This window comes from Ptychodera flava, chromosome 8 (assembly GCF_041260155.1).
Source record: "Ptychodera flava strain L36383 chromosome 8, AS_Pfla_20210202, whole genome shotgun sequence".
NCBI classification, from domain to species: domain Eukaryota; kingdom Metazoa; phylum Hemichordata; class Enteropneusta; family Ptychoderidae; genus Ptychodera; species Ptychodera flava.
In genome coordinates, this window is record NC_091935.1 from 20122961 (window position 1) to 20143532 (window position 20572).

Sequence of the window (20572 nt, forward strand, 5' to 3'; positions counted from 1 at the left end):
TACACAATAAACAAACAACTGTGTTGCGTACCCTAACAACAACAGTTAATGGAAAGTTGTTTGTCAATGATATCACAACAGATCCTAAACTCTTTCACTACCATGGTTTGGCCAAAACCCATTGTTATCAATGGTGAGTGTGGACCTGCATATAGGGAATTGGGTGAACAGGTAAGTGGACAGAGGGTTTGTGTGTAAGATAAACTGAAGATGTGAAGTTGACGGACACATGGTGATCATCCTAGGTCTGCCAATGCTATGAGGCCATGGGAAAAATTGTGTGATTTTGGTCACCAAACCTACATTAATTTTACTTGTAGGCCCTAAACTTATAATAACCTTTCACAAACTCTTAGTGAAGAACACCTGCAATCACACAAGAAATGAAAATCCACACAGACTTCAGTGAGATCTGCTATGATGTAATTGTTGCAATGGTGAAAACAAAAACTACGGTAGACTCTCTCACAGACCCTCATCTGTTACGCAGCTCTATCCTCACTCATATGGTGATGCATCCTCAACAGTCTTTCAAGCAAGCGAGGCTCACCTAGCCAGTTGGGTTATAGCGAAGCAGAACTTGGCACCGGTTCGCTGAGCCGAGCTTTGCTCAGCTCAACTGCCGAGGGCAGTATTTAAGGTCTGAGGTGAAGCAGGCAGGGGGCTGTGAGAGAGTCTAGTACAATGGCAGCCAGTGATGTCCATAGTGTGTACTTGATTTCACTTGCCAAATGCAATCATCCAGATAATAATTCTTTTGGGGGCTACTGTTTGTAGGTTAATTAATCACAGACTTTTAAAATAAATTTTATAACCAACTCAATTCATGTTGAATATGCTAATATCATTGTGGTAAGGCTAAAAAGAGCATCAACATACCGGTAAAACATACCTATATGTGTAAGTTGTAAGGGACCGCAAAAAGTTTATATAGATCGCGAAGGCAATTTTGTGCCATTTTGGAAAAGAAATTGATGCTGAATACAGAGTTTATCTTATTTTTCAACACTGAGTATATTTTAATACCCTTTTATGTACATGTATCATGTCAAAAAGTCACAGCTCAGTTAATCAACACCTTTCCATGCACATGATAAATAACCGGCAAATTGGTACAATCAAGTAACCTGTATATTTGACTTTCTGTGCACAACCAGTGGGTTATGAGAAGAGTAGAATCATACTGAATGGTTAGGACCATTTCTCTTTGTAATATACCGTACACTTTTTACATTGTGCTTTTGGACATTCATTTCAGGATTTCGGCACCATTGATTCCGATATTCAAAGCTGCATCACAAAGTGATATTAATGCGCATATGTAAATTAGTCCAGGTGTAAAATGGGTAGCAATACATAGTCCCCTTCTCCCTTGCAATAGGACTGGAAAGGTTAGGCAGTGTGCAACATTAACTAAAGGGTGGGGAGTGTGAGTCGCGTCAGGTTCGATGTTTTCAGAAACCAGCATATTTTTTGTCTCTTTTGTTTTCCCACCCATTATTTAATATTTTTGTTTCAAATGCTTCGCAAGGGATTTGCCTCCCAAATCCTCCACTCAAACCTATAACAATAGGTTTTGCCTGCCACAATCCTTAGTGAAGCCTTGAGCTACAGCACTGCAGCTACTACACTCTAAACATCTGGCAGATTTTTGTGTTATCACTATCGCAATACAAGATGGAATTTTTTTCTGGTTTGGTTTCCGGTTCTGAATTTATGTTTTACAACTTATTGGTAAATATTTCACTTCCAGTAATGGAATGAAAACAGGTCTGTCAAGAAAAGACATGCTAGTATAATAAGTTGAAAGGGAAATTAAAGAAAGGCTTGATTCCAACAAGGAACATACTATAACAGATGGCGCAATTGCTATATTGCATTTGATACTGTTAGAACTAATGCAATAATAATAATAATAGAGAAGATTAATAATGCGCCTATTCTCACAGAGCTCTAGGCGCGATAGAGTACAGAAAACTTCTGATCTTTTTGCGTTTCTGTTTGTTTTGTTTGGTTGTTTCTCACTTCCTCTGTCCTACATGTATTAGTTAATATATGGTCAAACTTACATAAGTGAATCATTGTTACTATTGGCATTGACTGTGGTTAGCAATAAACAATTCATTTTATTTACAGTTGTGTGCCCATGCATCAGTTATAAAATACCCTATTTATTTCTCAGTTATTTCTTGGTTTACTGTTTGAAAGTTTGTCAAACGAGATTTTTCAACAGTAGCTATCATTGACAGTTCAGAAAATGATTTGTAACTGGCTGAGCTAACAACTGGCTGATAGTGACATCTCTGGAGACCTATTTTTAACCCCTTGGATTGGTGCTAAATTACACCTGCATATTACAGTTATGTGCCCATGCATCAATTATAAACTACCTTATTAAGAGATATAAGTGTCAGTCATAGCTGTGTTCCTCTGATATAAACAATGAACATTTCTTGCGACAACAACATCACCACTGTAGCTCTCTAGCTGAGTACTGGTGAACGATCACCAGTGTAGTCTGTAGTCTACTCTTCACTCAGGCACTTCAAGTTAAACATGGACACACCATGAGGGATGCTTGCCACTATCCTACCGGACAGTGATCATTGTCAAATACATGGATACGTAGTGCATTGCTGCACTTCCGTTGCCCACAACTTTCGCATGCGATATTCAATACACTTTGTGTTGAAGGGAACGCGAACGTAAACCCCACCATTGTACACAGAATCGTTGGGGAAAGTTGTGCGGACACTGAACTGCTGCAAGATGTCGCAGCAGAGCTGCAACCTTACCTTCTGAACTAAAATTGTAGAGCGAGTGGTGATGCTATAGCCAACCTATTATACCTTTAGTGCTATATAGACGGCAGGGCACATCAGTACTAACACCAGACTGTCACTCGCACTCTGAGGTCCAGCTAACGATGCAGTATACGTAATGTGCTCTCGACGAATGAGAGTACTCAGAAGGCAAGTGGTGATCATGTGACTCACACGCCCCCTCTTCTCACCTAGAGCTCATTTTAAAGTTCCCACTCTAAAATTGCGCCAGAAAAAAAAAACATGAGCACCAATAGAATAGCTTAAACACAATCTCATGCTTTTTTACACGCTATTCTGCAAAATTAACAAAGTTAACATTTAACGTTTAGGACGAGATTTTTCGAGATCATATTCACATAATAAGTGCGCATGCGCCGAACAATATTATGGGATATACTGAAGGTAGACATCTTGTTTGTAATAAGCTGAAACTTGTTGCAGAATTCCACGACAGTTTTGCCAAAATTCCTGGAATTATTATCTATTTCTGCTCAATTGTACCAGTAGTGGTATATGCAATAGACACACCAAGTACATTAGATATCAGGAAATAAGACAAGGTACATCTTAAAATCATTTTATAAACTTTTATTTCGTAAAATTACAACTTGTTGGTTGCAGTGTAACTCTGATGACCCGTGACACTAACTCATGAGTAGAGTGCAAGATTCGTCTTTTCTCATCATTTTCATCTGTTATTCGCCTCATGCTGTGTTCCTTCATGTAATTTGTGAATGCCTGTTCTCTTTATTCTAACAGGAGTCAGATATCAAGACATGACAATGCGGTAGACGAACGCAATAACACGCGCCATAAGGAAGCTGCCGTGCTGCCAGCGATATCGAAACAAACAAACCATACGCATTGAGTCATAGAACGTTGGTGTACTACTATCCAAAGCTACGTGTGTCTACAGCTATTTTCAAGCCTTTCTTGGCAACGGTGAAGCTGTTTAATTCATATCGAAGACAGAAGAGACACAATTATTGTAACTAAATTTGAAGAAGCCATAACCAGTTATTGTTTACATGACGTGAGATCTGTGACATTGTGGCCATGTCCCTTGTTCAAACCTAGAGGTCAAAGTTTACCTTCAGAAATAACGCTGTATTTAAATTGTGCAATCTATAGCACATTGTCGGCAGTTGATGCGTTGGAAGTATGAAAATGTGAGAGACCAGGGCCATAGAAAAAGTAGCTATAGGAGCGTTTCATGTTGTGTAACCAAATTGTGAAGCTTGTACGTGTATCCCTTCAGAAGTGCCACTTTCTCGGTTGCTTATCTCCCGTTCAACTTTGAGTGCTAAGTTTCTAATTAGTAGGGTAGTTGTTTGGTTTAAATTGTTCTTTCACTATCTTTAGAGAGTTTACATAACTGTATACTGTGTACAAATTCATTCAGTGTTCTTTTAGATTATATATTCACTTTAAGGTGTGTGATATATTTTTGTAAATAGCAGAAATCTTTAACTATCTCAAATCTTTACTGTTACAAGTCTTTCTCTAAGTACATAGTGTGTATATCAAAGTTAGCTTTTTCATCTTGTTTCAAGCTGTCTTAAAATTAACTCTTACAAGTTTCTGAAAAGCAATACAAATCTACAGTCCTCATTTCTGTTTAGAAATTTGAATGATGAAATATTGAAAGGGGTCTCAATGTTCTTGCTTTCTAAGCCAATGCCAATACTGCCAGCCAAAAATTTTATGTAAGTTCTAGAAAAACTTATGGAGGACGACGACACAGAACTGTAAGAATCATATATACTTCCAGTTTGAAGAGACACGAGACTCTTCATAAAATTGACTTTGAAGGAGACAGACTGAAGAAACACGAGTGAGAAAAAGTCTGCGCATACAAGTACTCTTATTTTCAACAGTCCTGCTAATTGTACTAGGATGTGCTAGCAGGAAGTGGACTTTTTCCATTGGATAGATCTAATATCAATACTAGGATTTAGAGTTAGAATTCAATGGTAGACTGCATTCGTGGGGAGAACCATTGGTTTACTCCCTCAAGTTCTTCTCACCCTGTCATCTTATAGTATTCATGAAAAAGGTGAGTGTACTTTATGTTCAGATAATTGTGTGTGTGCTGGCGTGATGTTCAAAATTAGCCTTTAGGACATCCATGTGTAGGTCTCTGTATTCAAAATGTGATTGTGTGCGATGTACAGAGGTTCCTATACTGCCAATGGTACAAAGTAAATATGTTTCAAGGATCAACCTTGAGGTTGTTACTGCTTAGTAGACATCACTTTTGTTAAAAAATAATTGATGCCACTTTGAGAAATGTTGCTTACTTTACCAATTGTACCTGTCTTCCAAGGTTTTATATCGCCATTTAATTGTCTTTCCTATTCTCATGACCAAAGTTTTGGTTGATTTCAAATGTAATTAATAGTGATCAAATTTTAAACAAACCTTCTTAATAATTATCCATTTTATCATTTGTATTTTCAAATGTACATGATGGAGGATGTTTTTGTCATTTTAGGAATTGCATCATCATCTGAACTTTAAAAGACAAGTTATTTGCATGAGTGATTAGTGTTCTTGACAAAAGGAGAGCATATTAATAACTGACAGTCTTTCAAATTACCATTTCACATGTTGAGAGAGAATCTGTGTTCATATATTATAAAAAATAACTGATCATGAATAATGCTGAAATCAGATATTGATTATATTAATGTTGATCTTTGAATTGAAGAATATTTTCAATTTCATGTAAATGTAATGATACATGTATGACTTGGTATTCTGTTCCTTGCCTCATGTTTTTATACGCTTTGTTTTAAGTATTGTAGGGAACAAACATGATAAAACATTGATATGTTGAAAGGAAGCACATACATTGCAGTTTTTTAACTTAAAGGCATAGTACTTGACATATCACGCTTTTCCCTGCCATAAGAATTTCATTTCTCCAGTTTATTGATAAAGCAGTGATAGTCTTTCTTTAATTGCAATCTCTTTGAAGGGAATAGATATCGTAAATCAGAGGAGTACCAGAAGCACACTCAAGAGCCCGTTCAAGTTTAGAAATACGCAGTGTCAACATTCATGTTTTATCAGTGCTGTTACATCACCACTGGTTGGCAGCTATTATTTCTATGTTTTTTGGCTCATTATTACTAATTCATCTGCCTTTAGAGTTAACCTATTTATGAGAAAGATAAACCATATCAAGAAAACGCAACTACTTGCACATACCAGTATGTGCTGTAACTGAGGAATGAAACTGTGTACACATAAGCATATCTGTAAACATATCAGATGTGGTCAATAATTAATGTGCAAAGCTTCTAATATAACTGTTGTCAGAGTAAGTCCAAAACACACACTACACAATAAAGTTTTATTATGCGGAGATAAGGGAATTCATCTAAATAATCAGGAAATTCTTGCTTCACTGCAAAAAGCACTGCTTCTGTGATACACTCGTGTATGACTATTTCTCGAAAATATAAATAGCAAATTATACACTTGTTGTAGAGTTATGCAATAGTGCTGATATATAATATCTACAAGGACTTAAGAGATTTGAAGAAGAACTGGTAAATGCTAAATTCTAAATTGGTTTTCAAGTCAGTAAATGTATTGTTTGTGCATTCATTGCAAGATTTCTTGTAATATATGTATATGTATACACACCTTAACTAAAATCAAAGTTGTGGCCCAATACAAAAAAATGAGTGATGTACTTTGTAAACAGAGCAGTAGCCAATACTGTTTAGTCCAGTGGTTCTTTTTACTGTACCCACCTAAATTTAGTAAAAATAGGCAGTCTAAATTAAGTGCTGATATCAAAAGTTGTTTTTGGGTGTGAGTAACACTAGCAGAAAGTGAAAGAAAAATTTTTTAAATATATGCTACAGAAATCCAAAGCCATACTGAAAAAGGGGAAGTTTCTGAGAAACTTGTGTGCGTCCTTGTTTTTGACCTTTATATATACATCTTTATCCTTGTTTACACGTTCAATTTATTAGCATCTTTTTGTAGAAATACTGATAGGTAATATTTTATGAAAATACCACCTTCATCAAAGCAATTAGTAATGTGTGTTATATTACTAATCATGATTTCCATTGATTGTAGGAGTGGTATGCTATGCCTATAGATGTGATGGCTAACCCTCCTCAGCATGATTTTGCACCTGCTTGGCTGAATTTCCCTAGTGAACAGGTAGGTGAAGGCAAAACAAGTAAGATTATAATATTTCTCGGTATGCAGAAAGCACAAGCTACATGTTCCTGTACATTCTGTCAAACTTTCAAAAGGACAAATTCACATAGCATACATTTTTCAATTGTGGATTGGTTATACTTTTTATAGAAAACATTAATCACACTTTTCATCAACATTCTTATGTCAGTCCTCTGATGCTTTGATTTCATTTAGCAAGGATATTCTCACATTAACACCATTTCACCAATATCGCGACATCAGAGCAGTATTGAATTGCAGCCAGAGCAACAGAAATATTGCTCTCTGCATTCAGTAGGCCCATTATAAATAGTGATTTGTTATTTTTTTATCAACTTCCTGACATGACACGGACATTTGTGTTGCTGCCCATGGAAGTGTTTAAAATGTCCCCTGTTTACATGCACCTGTACCTCTGAAAGCTCTAATTTTAACAAATGTTTTCTCAGTCTGTAAAATAGTAAACTTGAACATGAATGTTATTTATCAGCCAATTATTACATGTGACTTCCCCATTTAAACCTACATGTATGAAATGTCTATCATAGAAAAGTTACTGAAGCACATGTAACTTGAGTGTGATAAGTGCTTGAACATGCCACAGCTGAGCTGATAAAATTGTATTTTTGCAGGATGTAGAACTAAAACAACACAAATGAAAATCACATTTTCAGTCTTTTAGAATGCATTTTTAGCTCATATTTTGTATGTGTATAAATACCAAAAAGAGCTTACATGTATATGGTGACTCGGTGGCGTCTGTATGTATGTTTTTACTTTTTAAGTGTGAGTACTGGGTAATTTGCATGGTAACAAAAGCAAGCTTATTGAGGATTACGTAAAAACTGCCTTGAATATTGAAGAAGGTTGTTACATTTAAAAATGAAAAATCATGCAGTTCCAAAAGTATTGAATTTGTATTTCCAGTCATAGAATGAACAAACCCAAGGTACAAGAAACTCATTTTTGATAATTAGTCACTTCTATAAGGTGTGCATAGGTACATGTAAACATACATATATTAAATTTCCTCAAAAAATACTTAAAGTCTCATATTGCAAGTAAGCATTAGCTGCTTTGAGGGAAAGAGGTTTCCAATTACTGTGTAAAGGTTTTCACCGCCCACCTGACTGTCGTAATTGAACTTTCTCCACAGAAGCCATTCAAGGCTCATCAGTATGAGCACCACCAACGTCATGAAAGGGGTTCACGAAGCTACGATCGCGATGAGAGTGGATATCTTTCCAACCAAGAACGACTATACTCCTCTGAATCTCACCTTGCCCATGCCGGACATCCACCCTTACAGACACTCCCACATGCAGGCTATGGATACAGAGGTAGAGATGGTGAGTAAATTGACTGGGCAAAGCTTGTTTTTGTGGCTTTCTACTTTATGGAGACAGTAAATTCGTCAAAATGTAATATTTGGGTGTCAATGACATCGCCAAAAGAGACTGTAAATTTGTCAAAATATAATATTTGAGTATCAACGCCATTGCCAAAATTGCCTGATGCAGTAATAAACTTGGGACTTAACTATCTTGTTCAGTTTCTCGTATAAACTTGGAACTTAACTATCTTGTTCAGTTTCTCTCTGCTATATTCAGTTTGTGTATGATATATTGTTACCTGATACACACATGTAGCAATAGAAAAGAAAGAGATGGGTAAATGTTCACATGTACTTTCGAGTGTGTTCTGTCATAGCAACATTGTTTTTTTCAAGCACATCTTTGATAGTGTTATAGTACAATGTCTCTTATGAACTACTTTGCAGACACTACACATTCATGTACTTGATATGTTAGGCTTGAAATGTCCTTTCTGTGTTCTTGAATTCAATTATCATTATTCACAGTCTATCAGCCCTGTATTAATTTTTTTTGTGCTGAGAGCATTTCCCAGTCAAAAATAGTAACAGTCTTTGCTCAAGTTACATCCAGAATCTGCATCTGTTTCTGTCAGTCAAGTCATCACATACATGTACATGTATATCCCTGCTGTGTGTCCAGTCCTCATTTGTCATGTCTATCTTCCCATCATCTACATTCATGTGGTGGTAATTGCCTTTTGTTATTCTTTCTGTAGACAAACGTCATCAACCCCATCCTGGATACACCAGACACCATTCTTTAGATGACGACCGTTACTATCACAATGTCTATCAAAGTGGTGACTCCATTTACCACCAGGGGACGTCCCCATGGCGTTCCCCTCGGGATGGCATCTACCAACATCCAAATGCCCGCTTTGGCAATGGAACCTACCACGGCGGTGGAAATAATTACCATGGCAACAGAAGTACTGGGAGGCAAAGGTACAACTCTGGCTCTCGCAATGAGTATCACGACCGTGGTCGTCAAGACAGCAAGGAGGAGAACAGAGACTGTGACGTCGCCAATGATGCAGAGGATGACATCAATGAGAGTTCCAATAACAACAACAGTGTGGACACCGGAGAAAAATTTGAACAAGAGTTTGTAAGTAGACCAGTTGCAAAGATCATCTCTCGGTGTATGTTTACAGTAAATCATATGACACACTTTATTGTCTGTGTTTGCATGACAGTTAATAATTCTCCAATGCATTGTTCAGTGGTATTTTGTTCCCTCAGTTCAGGGTACAGTCAATGAATTGTTAATGATGTCATTAGATCATTTCAAACCAAAGATCGTCAATAAACATAGACCAAAGTGCACCTGTCAATAGGTTCTGATATGACCTCAGGTCACGCAATATGTCATGAGTCTTTGAGAGATATTTACATCGCTTTTCTAAAATTATCCCTAGTATATAAAAAAAGCTTTGTCAATATAATGCTACATTTCTTCAGTTTTTTGATAATTTCACATTAGATTATCACAGTGTTGATTTGAAGTGAAGAAATCACAACCTTCATATTGACTTGTTTTGAAAACCGCTTGACATTTTATTAGTTCACCTGTTCCTGAAACTCAAGAAAAACTGAAGGACATCTTCTATGGACTGTGAGAAATTAATCATTCCTTGAACATTGCTCTTTTATTTTCCTTTTTGTGTAATAAATTTACATGGATAGCCTTCCTTAAGAGGAGATGTGGGCAGTGGTAACAAAGAAACTCAAAGTAACAAACCAGCTGGAGTTTGGGGTGAGTATAATGGTCATCCTATAAGTTTTCCAAACTAATTTTCATGTAATTGTATTGAATTTTATGGTATGGTACCATGTAATTGGTGTTCTGTTGAGAATGTACTGACAGGTACAGCCATAGCTGTCATGTCGAGTTGGTTGAAACCAGTGAAGTATAACTTGCAGCATAACACATTGTAAAGTTGACCATTTCAGTGCCCATGAAACATACATAAACACGGTTTTCTCAGACTTGCCTCACTTTACACGATATCTTTTATTCACTGACATGAACTCATGGTGAAGCAAATACGCCCTCTATAGTGACAGTGTACTGGTATGTCACAGCCAGTATGTCCTCTAAAGCCAATTTGAATGTGCCACACTGACTCATGATGGACCACTTCGACTGTAGAAGGTTTTTCATATCACATGTAATTTACATTGGGCTGATTTTAGGAAACTTTGAGAAATTTTTAAATTGACTCAAAACCTGGAGAATTGTAAATGGTTGGAAGGCATTCAAGTCACAGTAATGTGTACCAGTGTGTGTCCTAATTTACATGCTGAACTCTGTATGACTTGAAAAGATGTAAGAATCAGCATTGATGAATGTTCAACACATGCAATATTAAGAGGGTCTTAACTGTTTGTGATGGCAAATATTTCCTAAAGCTATAATGAAGTCTTTTACGTGACTCTGTCATAATGTTGGATATCCCAAAGTCAGGTGTTTGTTTAGAGCTATTGATTTCTTTGTTATAGTTTTCCAAACTAAAAAATATAATATTATGTCGATTTTGGTAGTTATTACATATGTATGTGTGATACACTAGGCATGGTTTTGCACCCGGGTGCAATTGTTGTCAAACAACAAAGTACTTATCTTTTCACAAATAATTATTGTCATATGATAACCTAACAAGAGCAGTAATATCAATCAGCTCTCTTCTATTCATACTGTAATTACATTACCCTCTCTTACTCTCAAACTTTTCTGTAGCGTCATGCCATAACAATGATTTGCTTAACTCTGATCATCATTCTATATTAAAAAAAGCTACCGTCACTTATTTATTCCCATACGTGTTAATGTGTCTGTTTATGAAATCCAGACATAAAACCAATATTTTTTTTATGTTTCAGACAAACCGCCTAACTCTAAAGTACACAACATGGGTGGACGGCGAATGCAGCTGATACAGAAACCACTACGCAACGAGAGTACTGACAGCAGTTCCAATGGTGGTACTGGGGATACAGGTCAGAAGTTGAACCCCCACGCAGGCATTGTCAACCAAGCCAACAAAACAGCCACATCAAATACTGCCAGTAATAGCATCTACAAATCATTGGTGCCTTCAAAGGGTCACACCAAGGTAAAACAATCTTCCCCCAGATTATATCTGTGCTCTTTTGGTATTCCTGTTGGTGATCTGGTTAATACTATTGATGATCCATGCATGGCAAATAATGGATCAAAATGGATCCATACATTTGCACTGCCATTCGAGACTTCATCTGATCACGGTTGGGATAGAGTAACCATGATCTGATCCATCTTAAACCCATCTCACAGTAACTATATAAGCAGTTTTGTTCCTATATCAGGACATGACATAGCAAACCAATATTTTAGTGCATTCTAGAAACAATTAACTGCCCAGTATTTGAACACTTATTGTAGCAAATACCGTACATTATTTTTGATGTGATGTTAGAGGGGATAATTAGAACAACAAATTTTGTCATTTAAAAAAAAAATGGTCACCCTCACCTCCATGACATTTGACATACAAGTAGACACTCTTTGAAGTTACTCAGTTTCAAAATCAATCCGAGAAAGATTGGTAACGACTGTTGTTTCAATGATAACAGACCATTAATTGGCTCCTACAACTGGAAAAAGTATTATTGTGTTTTGTAAATAAAGCAGGTAACATAAAAAGTGAAAAATACTGTACCAAGGTACATGTACTTGATGTATATTGGACCAAAACAAAATGTTTTGAAGTTTACCATGAAAGTGCCTCACTTGCACGTAGATGTAATAATAATTAGTGACAAACAATTCTGTCACTGTATGTGATTCTTATTTTTGAAATGTTTGTCAGAGTTGTGTCCTTTTGGCCAAACTTTGTCAAATTCATACCAGTTTGCCCCTTGAGTCATAAAATTAGGCTGTCATGGCTAATTTGTGGAACATGAGTAGGTAAACACCCAACATCTATCAAAAATTGAAATTTGCCAAATAACTTTTGTGTTCATAGTAAACTAACATCACGAACCTTGTACTTTTTTGGTCAAATTGATCTGTGGTATTGTCATATGATGTAAAATTTGATGTCAAATTGAAATTTGGGAGTTACTTGTGTAGCAAGGTGTATACTGTATGTACCTGTATCTGTAAAGCCTTGACTGGGGGGGGGGGGGGGGGGGGCTAAAGTCTGATTTGTAGGTCTGTTAAGTAGCTTTTAGGATGGTTGAAATTGTCAGGCCACTGATGTGCTCTGATCAGTTATGCTCATGTCAAAATGTTTTGCAGATTTCAATCGCAGTGGGAGCTCATAAGCACACCAAACAAACTCCAATTTTCTGTATTTCTCTGATTATAATATTCCAAGGTATTATTACAACCACAGATTTTGGAATAAATACTTTGTTTCCCATCATTAAATTCATCCAGCAGTACACAAACTTCCTTTGTTGTAATGTATGTATGTACTGTGAATTTCCTTTTCTGTGTTTTGTGATTAGAGTGCTTCCCGTAAACCCCCACCAGTGAAGGAATTAAGTTCTAAGCAGAGTGTGCCACCGGTGGCACAGACTAAGCCAACAACACCAACACCAGTTCCTACCACTTCACAATCAATCACTAAGGAGGTGAGTTAACTTTCCCAGCTTGTCTTTCTTATGTTGAAAATTGTAATTGTCTATGTAGGTGGTGAAAGTAATTTGCACCCAGTTCTTCATAAATTACAGCAAGTTATATTGCAGTAACTATGAAACAAGCAGTACTTGCATGTTTTGTGTCAAAGACTTTGTTATTTGGTTCTGTTACTCAAGAAATAATTCAGAAACCATCAGACAAATCATTTGTTTGCATTAAATGCAGTTCTTTTCCTAATTGTTGGTCTACGATGGACAGTACTATAAATGAAGGTGCTGATCTTTCAGTTTGTACAACTGTGATGAAGCATTGAAGGTTTCAATTGTTTAGAAAATATGTGGAGAAAGAACCTGAGCTTCAATAACCAAACACAATATTTCGATCATACATTACATTATTTTGTTGTAATTTATAAAAATATAAGGCTCACTGGTCACATCTTGAGTAAAAAACCAGTGAGGGCGCTGTTTTCACTACTGGCAATATCCAATTTACTTTCCATCTGATGTGTTGCTCAATTGACCTTGTATTGATACCAGCAAATAGCCAGGAGTTACTTTCTTATTTAAATGTGGATACTGTGCCTGATTTTGTGAAGCTACTTTTTGTTTGAGGTCATGTCAATATGACAATATTCATGCTCATTGTTAAGGAATGACACCATTATCATATGAAAACTATTTGTAAGAAAAGAAAGTAGTTTCTTTTCTGGTTTCCCTCTAGCACTCATTGTGTCCTGTGCTTAGAGAAACGTCTGTTGTTGAAGTTTTTGAACAGGTACATGTACATCCAGTCATGTGCATACACCATGTGTACTTTTGGATTTCATAGTCTTGCATAATTTATGGCGTCTAATGATTCTATGTACATCTTGTGCTTTGTGTTTTATCGCAGGTCCCACAGCGTCCAGCCTCCACACCACCTATTGAGATCTTAAACCCCCGTCTTGTTACGGCCCAAACGAAGAAACTGGACAAGAAGAGTGATTTTCTGAAAGAACTGAGGAAAGGCAGTAGCAACTATAAAGATGAGAATCACAAAGATGATGAGAATGGCGATGAATGTAGCAGTGATGAAGAAGAAAATCATGAGCAAAATGGAAACCGAAACAATGAGGTATATTGACTCTGCCATCATTTCATGTATAGATATTAGATCAATGGAAAAGTGTACATTTCTATTCATTTCCCGTTCCAAAGTTAAACTGTCAAGATCTCACTTTAAGTACTGCCCTCAAAATGTCTACTGTACGGTGTGCCTTTTAATGTTACACTTCTTATTGATTGCTGCTGAAAAGAGAAAAAAAACAACGATCAACAGAAACGACGTGCATGAAATGTTGTAACATCATTGAAGGATGTGCTGGACTCTTTTCATCATCATCGGCATTTTCTGTTGACAGTTTGGAAGAGACATGAAGATGACGAATGAAGTTGACATGTACAGTAAGGGTATGTGTCACAGAGAGACGGAGACTAGAACAAGACACACTCTAGAGACTAATCATCTAGACAATTTGACAATTACTTCAAGCCCTGGATCTTCACCAATGAAGACAGAGTTGTCTAGCTCATTGGAGGCCGAAAGAAGGTATGTTTGCATCTGTTTCATGCACAGCAAAGTAGATGGTGGTCTGAGAGGATACTTGAAATTTCACATTGCTGAGCATCCGTTCTGGAAGAAGTGCTGTGTTTGTTGTTTTACGATACATGAAACCGAGGAGCCAACCCACTGTGTTGGGAAGTAGCCTTTCTAGTTGTGTTCTGTGATGCTGTACAAGTGTGAATGAGTATCAAGTTTACAACAATTCCAAATGAACTGTAAGCCTGGGAAACATTCATAGTTGGTCCATCTTGTACAGGCTGTTTCCTCAAGCATTGACCAGGACCGCCGTCAAAGCGTCACTTTATTCATGTCGATATGCATTTGTTGTCATAAGTCAAAAGCCATTTATCATGTACATCAGTGCACATTTGGAAGTTTCAAATTAGCAATAGTGCATTCAATGAATCCTTTGGTATTACCTTTTAAGTTCAATGAATCCTTTGGTATTACCTTTTAAGTTGTCAGAAAATAATGAAGTTGGGCCGACTTTTATCTCACTGTCTTATTTCATCTCCTGTATCCTGTGTATTTACTTCTGTGTAACTGCATTTGACAGAATATTATCAGCGAACCCTATTACATACCATAATAGTTGTAAATAAAAATTCGAATTTGTAGACAGTTCAAAGGAGAAGCACTATATGTAAAGCAGACTTCATTATATCACTTGTGTGAAATGTCTCAGGAAATACAATTTAGTGCATGGATCGATGCCAACTGTCATGTTGACTCTTGCAGGTTGTTGCGTGAGATGGGTTGGGAAGAAGACATAGATGAGAAGCCTCTAACAGAAGATGAGCTGAGAGAATTTCAGGCGATTACTGCCAAGCTGGATAACAAACCAGTAAGCGATAATCTGAACACATGAACTTGATGTGATGTGGTAAATCTGTCATGCAGGGCACTAGTGTAATTTTATAGAAATCTCACCGTGTCATTTTAGTTTGAATAAGTGATTATCATGGCAACTTTATCAATGTTGAAAACGTGTCCAGGTCCAGTGTCCAGGTGCTTTTCGAACAGTCCACCATAAAGTGGTTTTCATTTTCATTGGAAGGAATTATGCCTGAGTATTCCATGAAATTCACCTACACAAGATTGCAATGAGACTGTGATGTTTTTGTTTAAATTGTACCATGACAAAATGTACATTGTATGTTGGTAGGTTGAGCTATTTATTCACGAGCCGATCCCGTTGACTTCTATCCAAATCATTTCTTATGCCTTTCAAGGAAACATGTACAAAACTTTCTTCTCAGCATAGTTTGAGTTTCATCCATACACTCACATTGCCAGTATCTTGATGTGTTGTACCAGTCACATGTCTTTTAAATCGCAAGGCTTCATTCTATGGAAAACTGGTTCGACTGAAATTCTGTGCAAGTGTATTGGTTGCAACTCTGACCATGTTGATGTATAGGTCAGATATTTGTGTCATCAATTAAGTGGGGAATGAAATATGTGACAAAAATAGTAAGAAAATTTATGCACAATCGTTAATACACCTATTGTGTCTCTCATTTCAGAGCAAACTAAGAAACGGATTCAATCACAATCTTATTCCAAAATGGAGTCCAGTCCACAACATCAACAAAATTGATCTGAATGAATCTGAATCTGACTGTACTTCAGATTCCTCCGATGATGAGGATGGTCCTTGATTGAGGCCCAAGCAGAGAAAGACTACTGTATTTTTTCGCTTTTTCCTTTCTTGTGTGATGAGGACTATATGGGGTCCGTCATGCCATATGCAATAAAAAGCTTCTTAGCTGTGACTTTGAAAGAAAAATTTGATTCATAGAAGGAAGCTCTTTCATGAACAGGAATATTCAAGTTGTTGAGTATTTTGAGTAATAATTTCTATGGAATTTAGGGATTAATTTTTTCTTTTCCTTCTCGTTTTCCTTTTTGAAAAAAGGTTGTGCTTTGAAGACTTAAACGCACCAAACATGCTTTCGTATAAGTCAAGACAAAACACTTACAATTGTAAAAAAATAAAATAAAAAAAAAAGACCGAGTGGAAAGAGACTATTCAGGGATGGAAGTTTGACTTTCCCTGCGTTCACTTGGAAGAGAGATTATTAGTTTATTACAAATGGTGATTGACTCTTTATTGAATCAGTGACCCCATCAATAAAAGCGCAAATCTGCAACTTTTGCAGTTATTCTTGGAATTGTTGTCGTGTTTTTTTCTCCCCAAAGGGTATGTCCAAGCTAATCCAATATAACTAGTTTTATGGTGGGAATTTGATGATTGCAAAATGCACCTGCATCCCATACTTCATTGGATCTTAGGGGATATAGAAATATTGGACATGTTGAAACATGATTGTTTTAAAAATGTTATCAAGATATATGAAGTTCAAAGTGGCTGGTGGTCTGTCCTATAAACACTTAAAGGAAAATTTGTGGATAATCACCAGAAGATTGGGTTTCTTAAGTGCTTTCTTTCTGAAACTTCAATGATACTGTTGTAAAAGATCTAGAGAAAAGCCAGGATACTTTATTGAAATTCAAATATACTCGGGCGATGCAGAAAGATTGGCAGTCTGATTTCTACATCAAATATTTCATCCTTGGATTAGGCTGCCATGCGCCAATTTACTGATAACATTTCATGAGTGTGCCTTTTGGCAAGCACTTAAAAGTGGTGATGTTCGGTGTCCCCATACTTTTGAAAGAAACCATCAGACATCTAAACTATAAGAAATTAATGTAAGAAGAGCCGGAAGATATAAAAATGTACATTTTATCACAATTTGGAAAAGATCATGAAAAACTACATGTATACCCGTAAAGTCCTGTAAACCCAATATAAAAGTGATTTCTACAGTCCAAAGGTTTTTGGGGATCAAAATGACAAAATTCTGAAGAACTAGTTAATATTTTGTCATAAAATGAATGAATTTTGACCGCAACCGTCCATAGAAAACGAGAGTATCCAGGCAAATGGTACTGGACTATTTCAAGACCAAATTGTCAAGACGATAGGGATGATGATGACCACCAGTTCCTAATCTTTGATGTTGCTTGCCCTCTTGCCAGATTGTAAGCTTTCTCGAAAGCCCAATGTGAAAATAATATTGAAACGACCCATACAGATGAAATCAGAAGAAGGGAAACTAAAAGAAAAGAATAACTCCGAGTTACAATGAATTCAAAGAAACTTTGAGTGAGAAATAGTACAGTACCTTACTGATAGAGTGACGCTACGGTATATATAGGCTGTGCATGTGATACTTTAACAGTGAGTGATTGAGAGAGACGAAAGCGTTTGTGGTTCTTGACAGCCATACTCGACTCTGAGCTGTTAAATAGTTTGGATTTTGGATACTTTGGTAAGGTAAGTTTGCGTATTGCTCGAGCTAACCTATCCGATACTTCCGTTAGGTCATTTACGTTCAGTATTAAACAGATTTAAAGAGAAAGACTGCAAAGATAGTAAACACCTGAGCCAAAAATCGTTTAATTTCCCTGTACTACCGGTATATCCTTCAAAAGTACGGTAGATGGGACATTTCAACTCGGCCCAAGGAAAATGGCAAATTATTTGAATTATATGTGTATATCTTTTAATATCGATAAGAATATTATGCAGATGAGAAGAGAGCGAAGAAAAAGGTTGTAGTTGATTTTGTTTCATTGATCTTTGTTTTTCTTGTTTTTGTTTGTTTCCTTGCTTGCTTATTGGGGGGGGGGGGGGTTGGGGGGGGGTTACGTTTGACGGCTTACCGGAAACGCATTTTAAGGCCTTATACGCATGACAGACGAAGAGCTTTGTAGCCTAATACCGAAATACCCTGTCCTTGGCTATTGTAATATATGTGACTCAACACGATAGGTTGACACATCACCATTCCTGATTTTCACATTGTCCAACTCGAGAAACGATAGCAGACAAACTTGACTGTCAAAAACTCATCTTCGCCAGAGAAGCGGTATTTATTCGAACAAAGGACATTCCTTGGATCCTCCGGCCTTCGCTGCATCAAGACGACATAGCATAGCCATGCCATGCGGTGTAGAAGATGCAAGCACATGCTGATCGACAAAATAGCAATCCCATTGGAATTTGCGGTCTTTTTTCCCCAATAGGCTTGGTGAATCAGCGTATTTTGTTCCTAGTGTATTCTTCTGCCGTCTTTTATTGCAATCGAACACAATTCTAAAAGATGGCACTCAGATTACGGACACACTTCATCGTCAATTTCAAGAAATATTATTCTAGAGAAATCGCAGGGAACCGAAACAATGGCAAATCGTAATAACGGAACCTACATAGATCGCGTCCACTATCAACTAGAGCAATAAATTTATGAAAATTACAAGGTTCTGTGTGATGCAGTCAATCTTGGTTCAATCTAGACCTCTATATCTTTTCATAAGCCCTTAGTGGGCGGAGGGCCAAACTATGATGATAATTATGTTTGGTTTATGAACTTTGCAAAAGTTCGCAGATCCGGTGATAAAGACATAGATACGTTAGGTGTAGTAAGACTAAATGCCTTTAAGCAAACGATGGTGAGTAAACTAAGACACGCAGTTGGCAAATGCATACATACTTCAGAACACATCGAGCTCTGTTTCGAATTTATTGCAGGAATCTCGTGATAGAAAAGGGAAATTGGTGATGACTTTAACTACTAGGGAAGATGAAATTGAAAGAAGGAACGAATAGATTAAACGGCAAAGAGAGTCGGAAGAGAATTCGGCGCAAGAGTAAACTGTTTGATGTTTCAGAGGGGTGAATTTTTTTTACAACTAACCAAAGACCATTTTCTCGAGGGTCTGTGCTAAGACAGAGCTGCAATTAGTTTTTTCAAACATCAAATAAGGAAGATAACGGAGCCCCGTGACTGCATAACTTAGAAGCTGAAGGCAATTGTTACCAATTATCTCAATATCACACCACCATAGACTATTCATTTTCACTCATCCTTATAACACAGGTGTGTTTTCTGTCACAGGATAGACTATTTAACATCAAGCTATCTCAGTTGGCTTCTAAAAACGGTGCTACGCTTTTTTCTGTCTGTCATTGATTTTAGGCTGACGTGCACCCAATGTTCAGGGAAACATTGATTTGCTCATAAATTGAATCTTGGCGTAAAACAGGAGAAGACACTTTATATCAATCAATAACACAGCAAACCGTTAGGTTTTCTCTCGTCTGTCCAATCGAATATCGGGAAGTTGTGTTTCGTCTTCAAGTGCGATTGAATACGATTCTCTGCAGAGGAATTCAAGGAGTGTGTCGATTTCACAGAGTACCTAGAAACGGTTTGAATATACATAATTTAGATGCTGAAAATTCATTCCAGTATTTTCTTTTTCGCGCACACTGGGAAGGAAATATTGTCCTATTGGTGTCCGTGATGATCATCTACCGTTCCAGCTCTGTCAGAGAAGTAACCTTCCATCTTGGCTGCGTAGTCACCATGGTAACGCTTTTGTTGATAATCTTGCCCTTGGATGTTACTTGCCCGTCGACCAACCTAAGCAAAGAAGGTCAGTGTTTTATCTATCATAAACCACAGTGTCGTTGTCGGACTTAAATTTTCCATTACATCTTCAGTGCAGAAATGTCCTCATGTTTGTATATTGTCACACTTTTTCTAAGTGTTGCACTGATCATATGCAGGGACGGAAATTAAAACGCTCAAAATCAACGATATTGCAGTAGTGACCACATTGCTGATATGTTCAGTACAGATTTAAACAACTATCTGAGTTCCTCCAATGTGAAACTGTTCGGTCCTTTTGACAGATTTGTGTTAATTATTTTAAACAACAAAAGATTCGTAATATGTCTGATGTGTCCTTTCTTTTTATCTTTTTAAATTTTTTTCCTAAGTTTTCATTCAATTTCAACGCTATCACCATGACCTTGGTCTTATTCAGGGATATTAGCCTAATCCATTCACGTCTTCGGTA

At 36.9% G+C, this 20572-nt stretch overlaps 1 protein-coding gene across 1 annotated transcript; it reads left to right on the forward strand.

The window, feature by feature from the left end:
* Window positions 1-3181: 3181 nt before the first annotated feature.
* Window positions 3182-16803, forward strand: LOC139138742 (vasculin-like). The gene is made up of 12 exons (XM_070707253.1): window positions 3182-3385; window positions 3585-4881; window positions 6924-7010; window positions 8188-8380; window positions 9123-9514; window positions 10093-10162; window positions 11290-11522; window positions 12901-13026; window positions 13928-14149; window positions 14436-14623; window positions 15377-15482; window positions 16165-16803. Exons 2-12 carry the CDS (start codon window positions 4873-4875, stop codon window positions 16297-16299), a joined length of 1761 nt encoding a protein of 586 aa, XP_070563354.1. The 5' UTR covers window positions 3182-3385; window positions 3585-4872; the 3' UTR covers window positions 16300-16803.
* Window positions 16804-20572: the final 3769 nt, after the last annotated feature.

Excerpts from the sequence above, each read along its gene's own strand:
- LOC139138742 (XM_070707253.1), top strand. Across the intron at positions 11,523-12,900 it reads CTTCAAAGGGTCACACCAAG|AGTGCTTCCCGTAAACCCCC; the intron begins GTAAAACAATCT and ends TTTTGTGATTAG. Across the intron at positions 14,150-14,435 it reads ATGGAAACCGAAACAATGAG|TTTGGAAGAGACATGAAGAT; the intron begins GTATATTGACTC and ends TTCTGTTGACAG.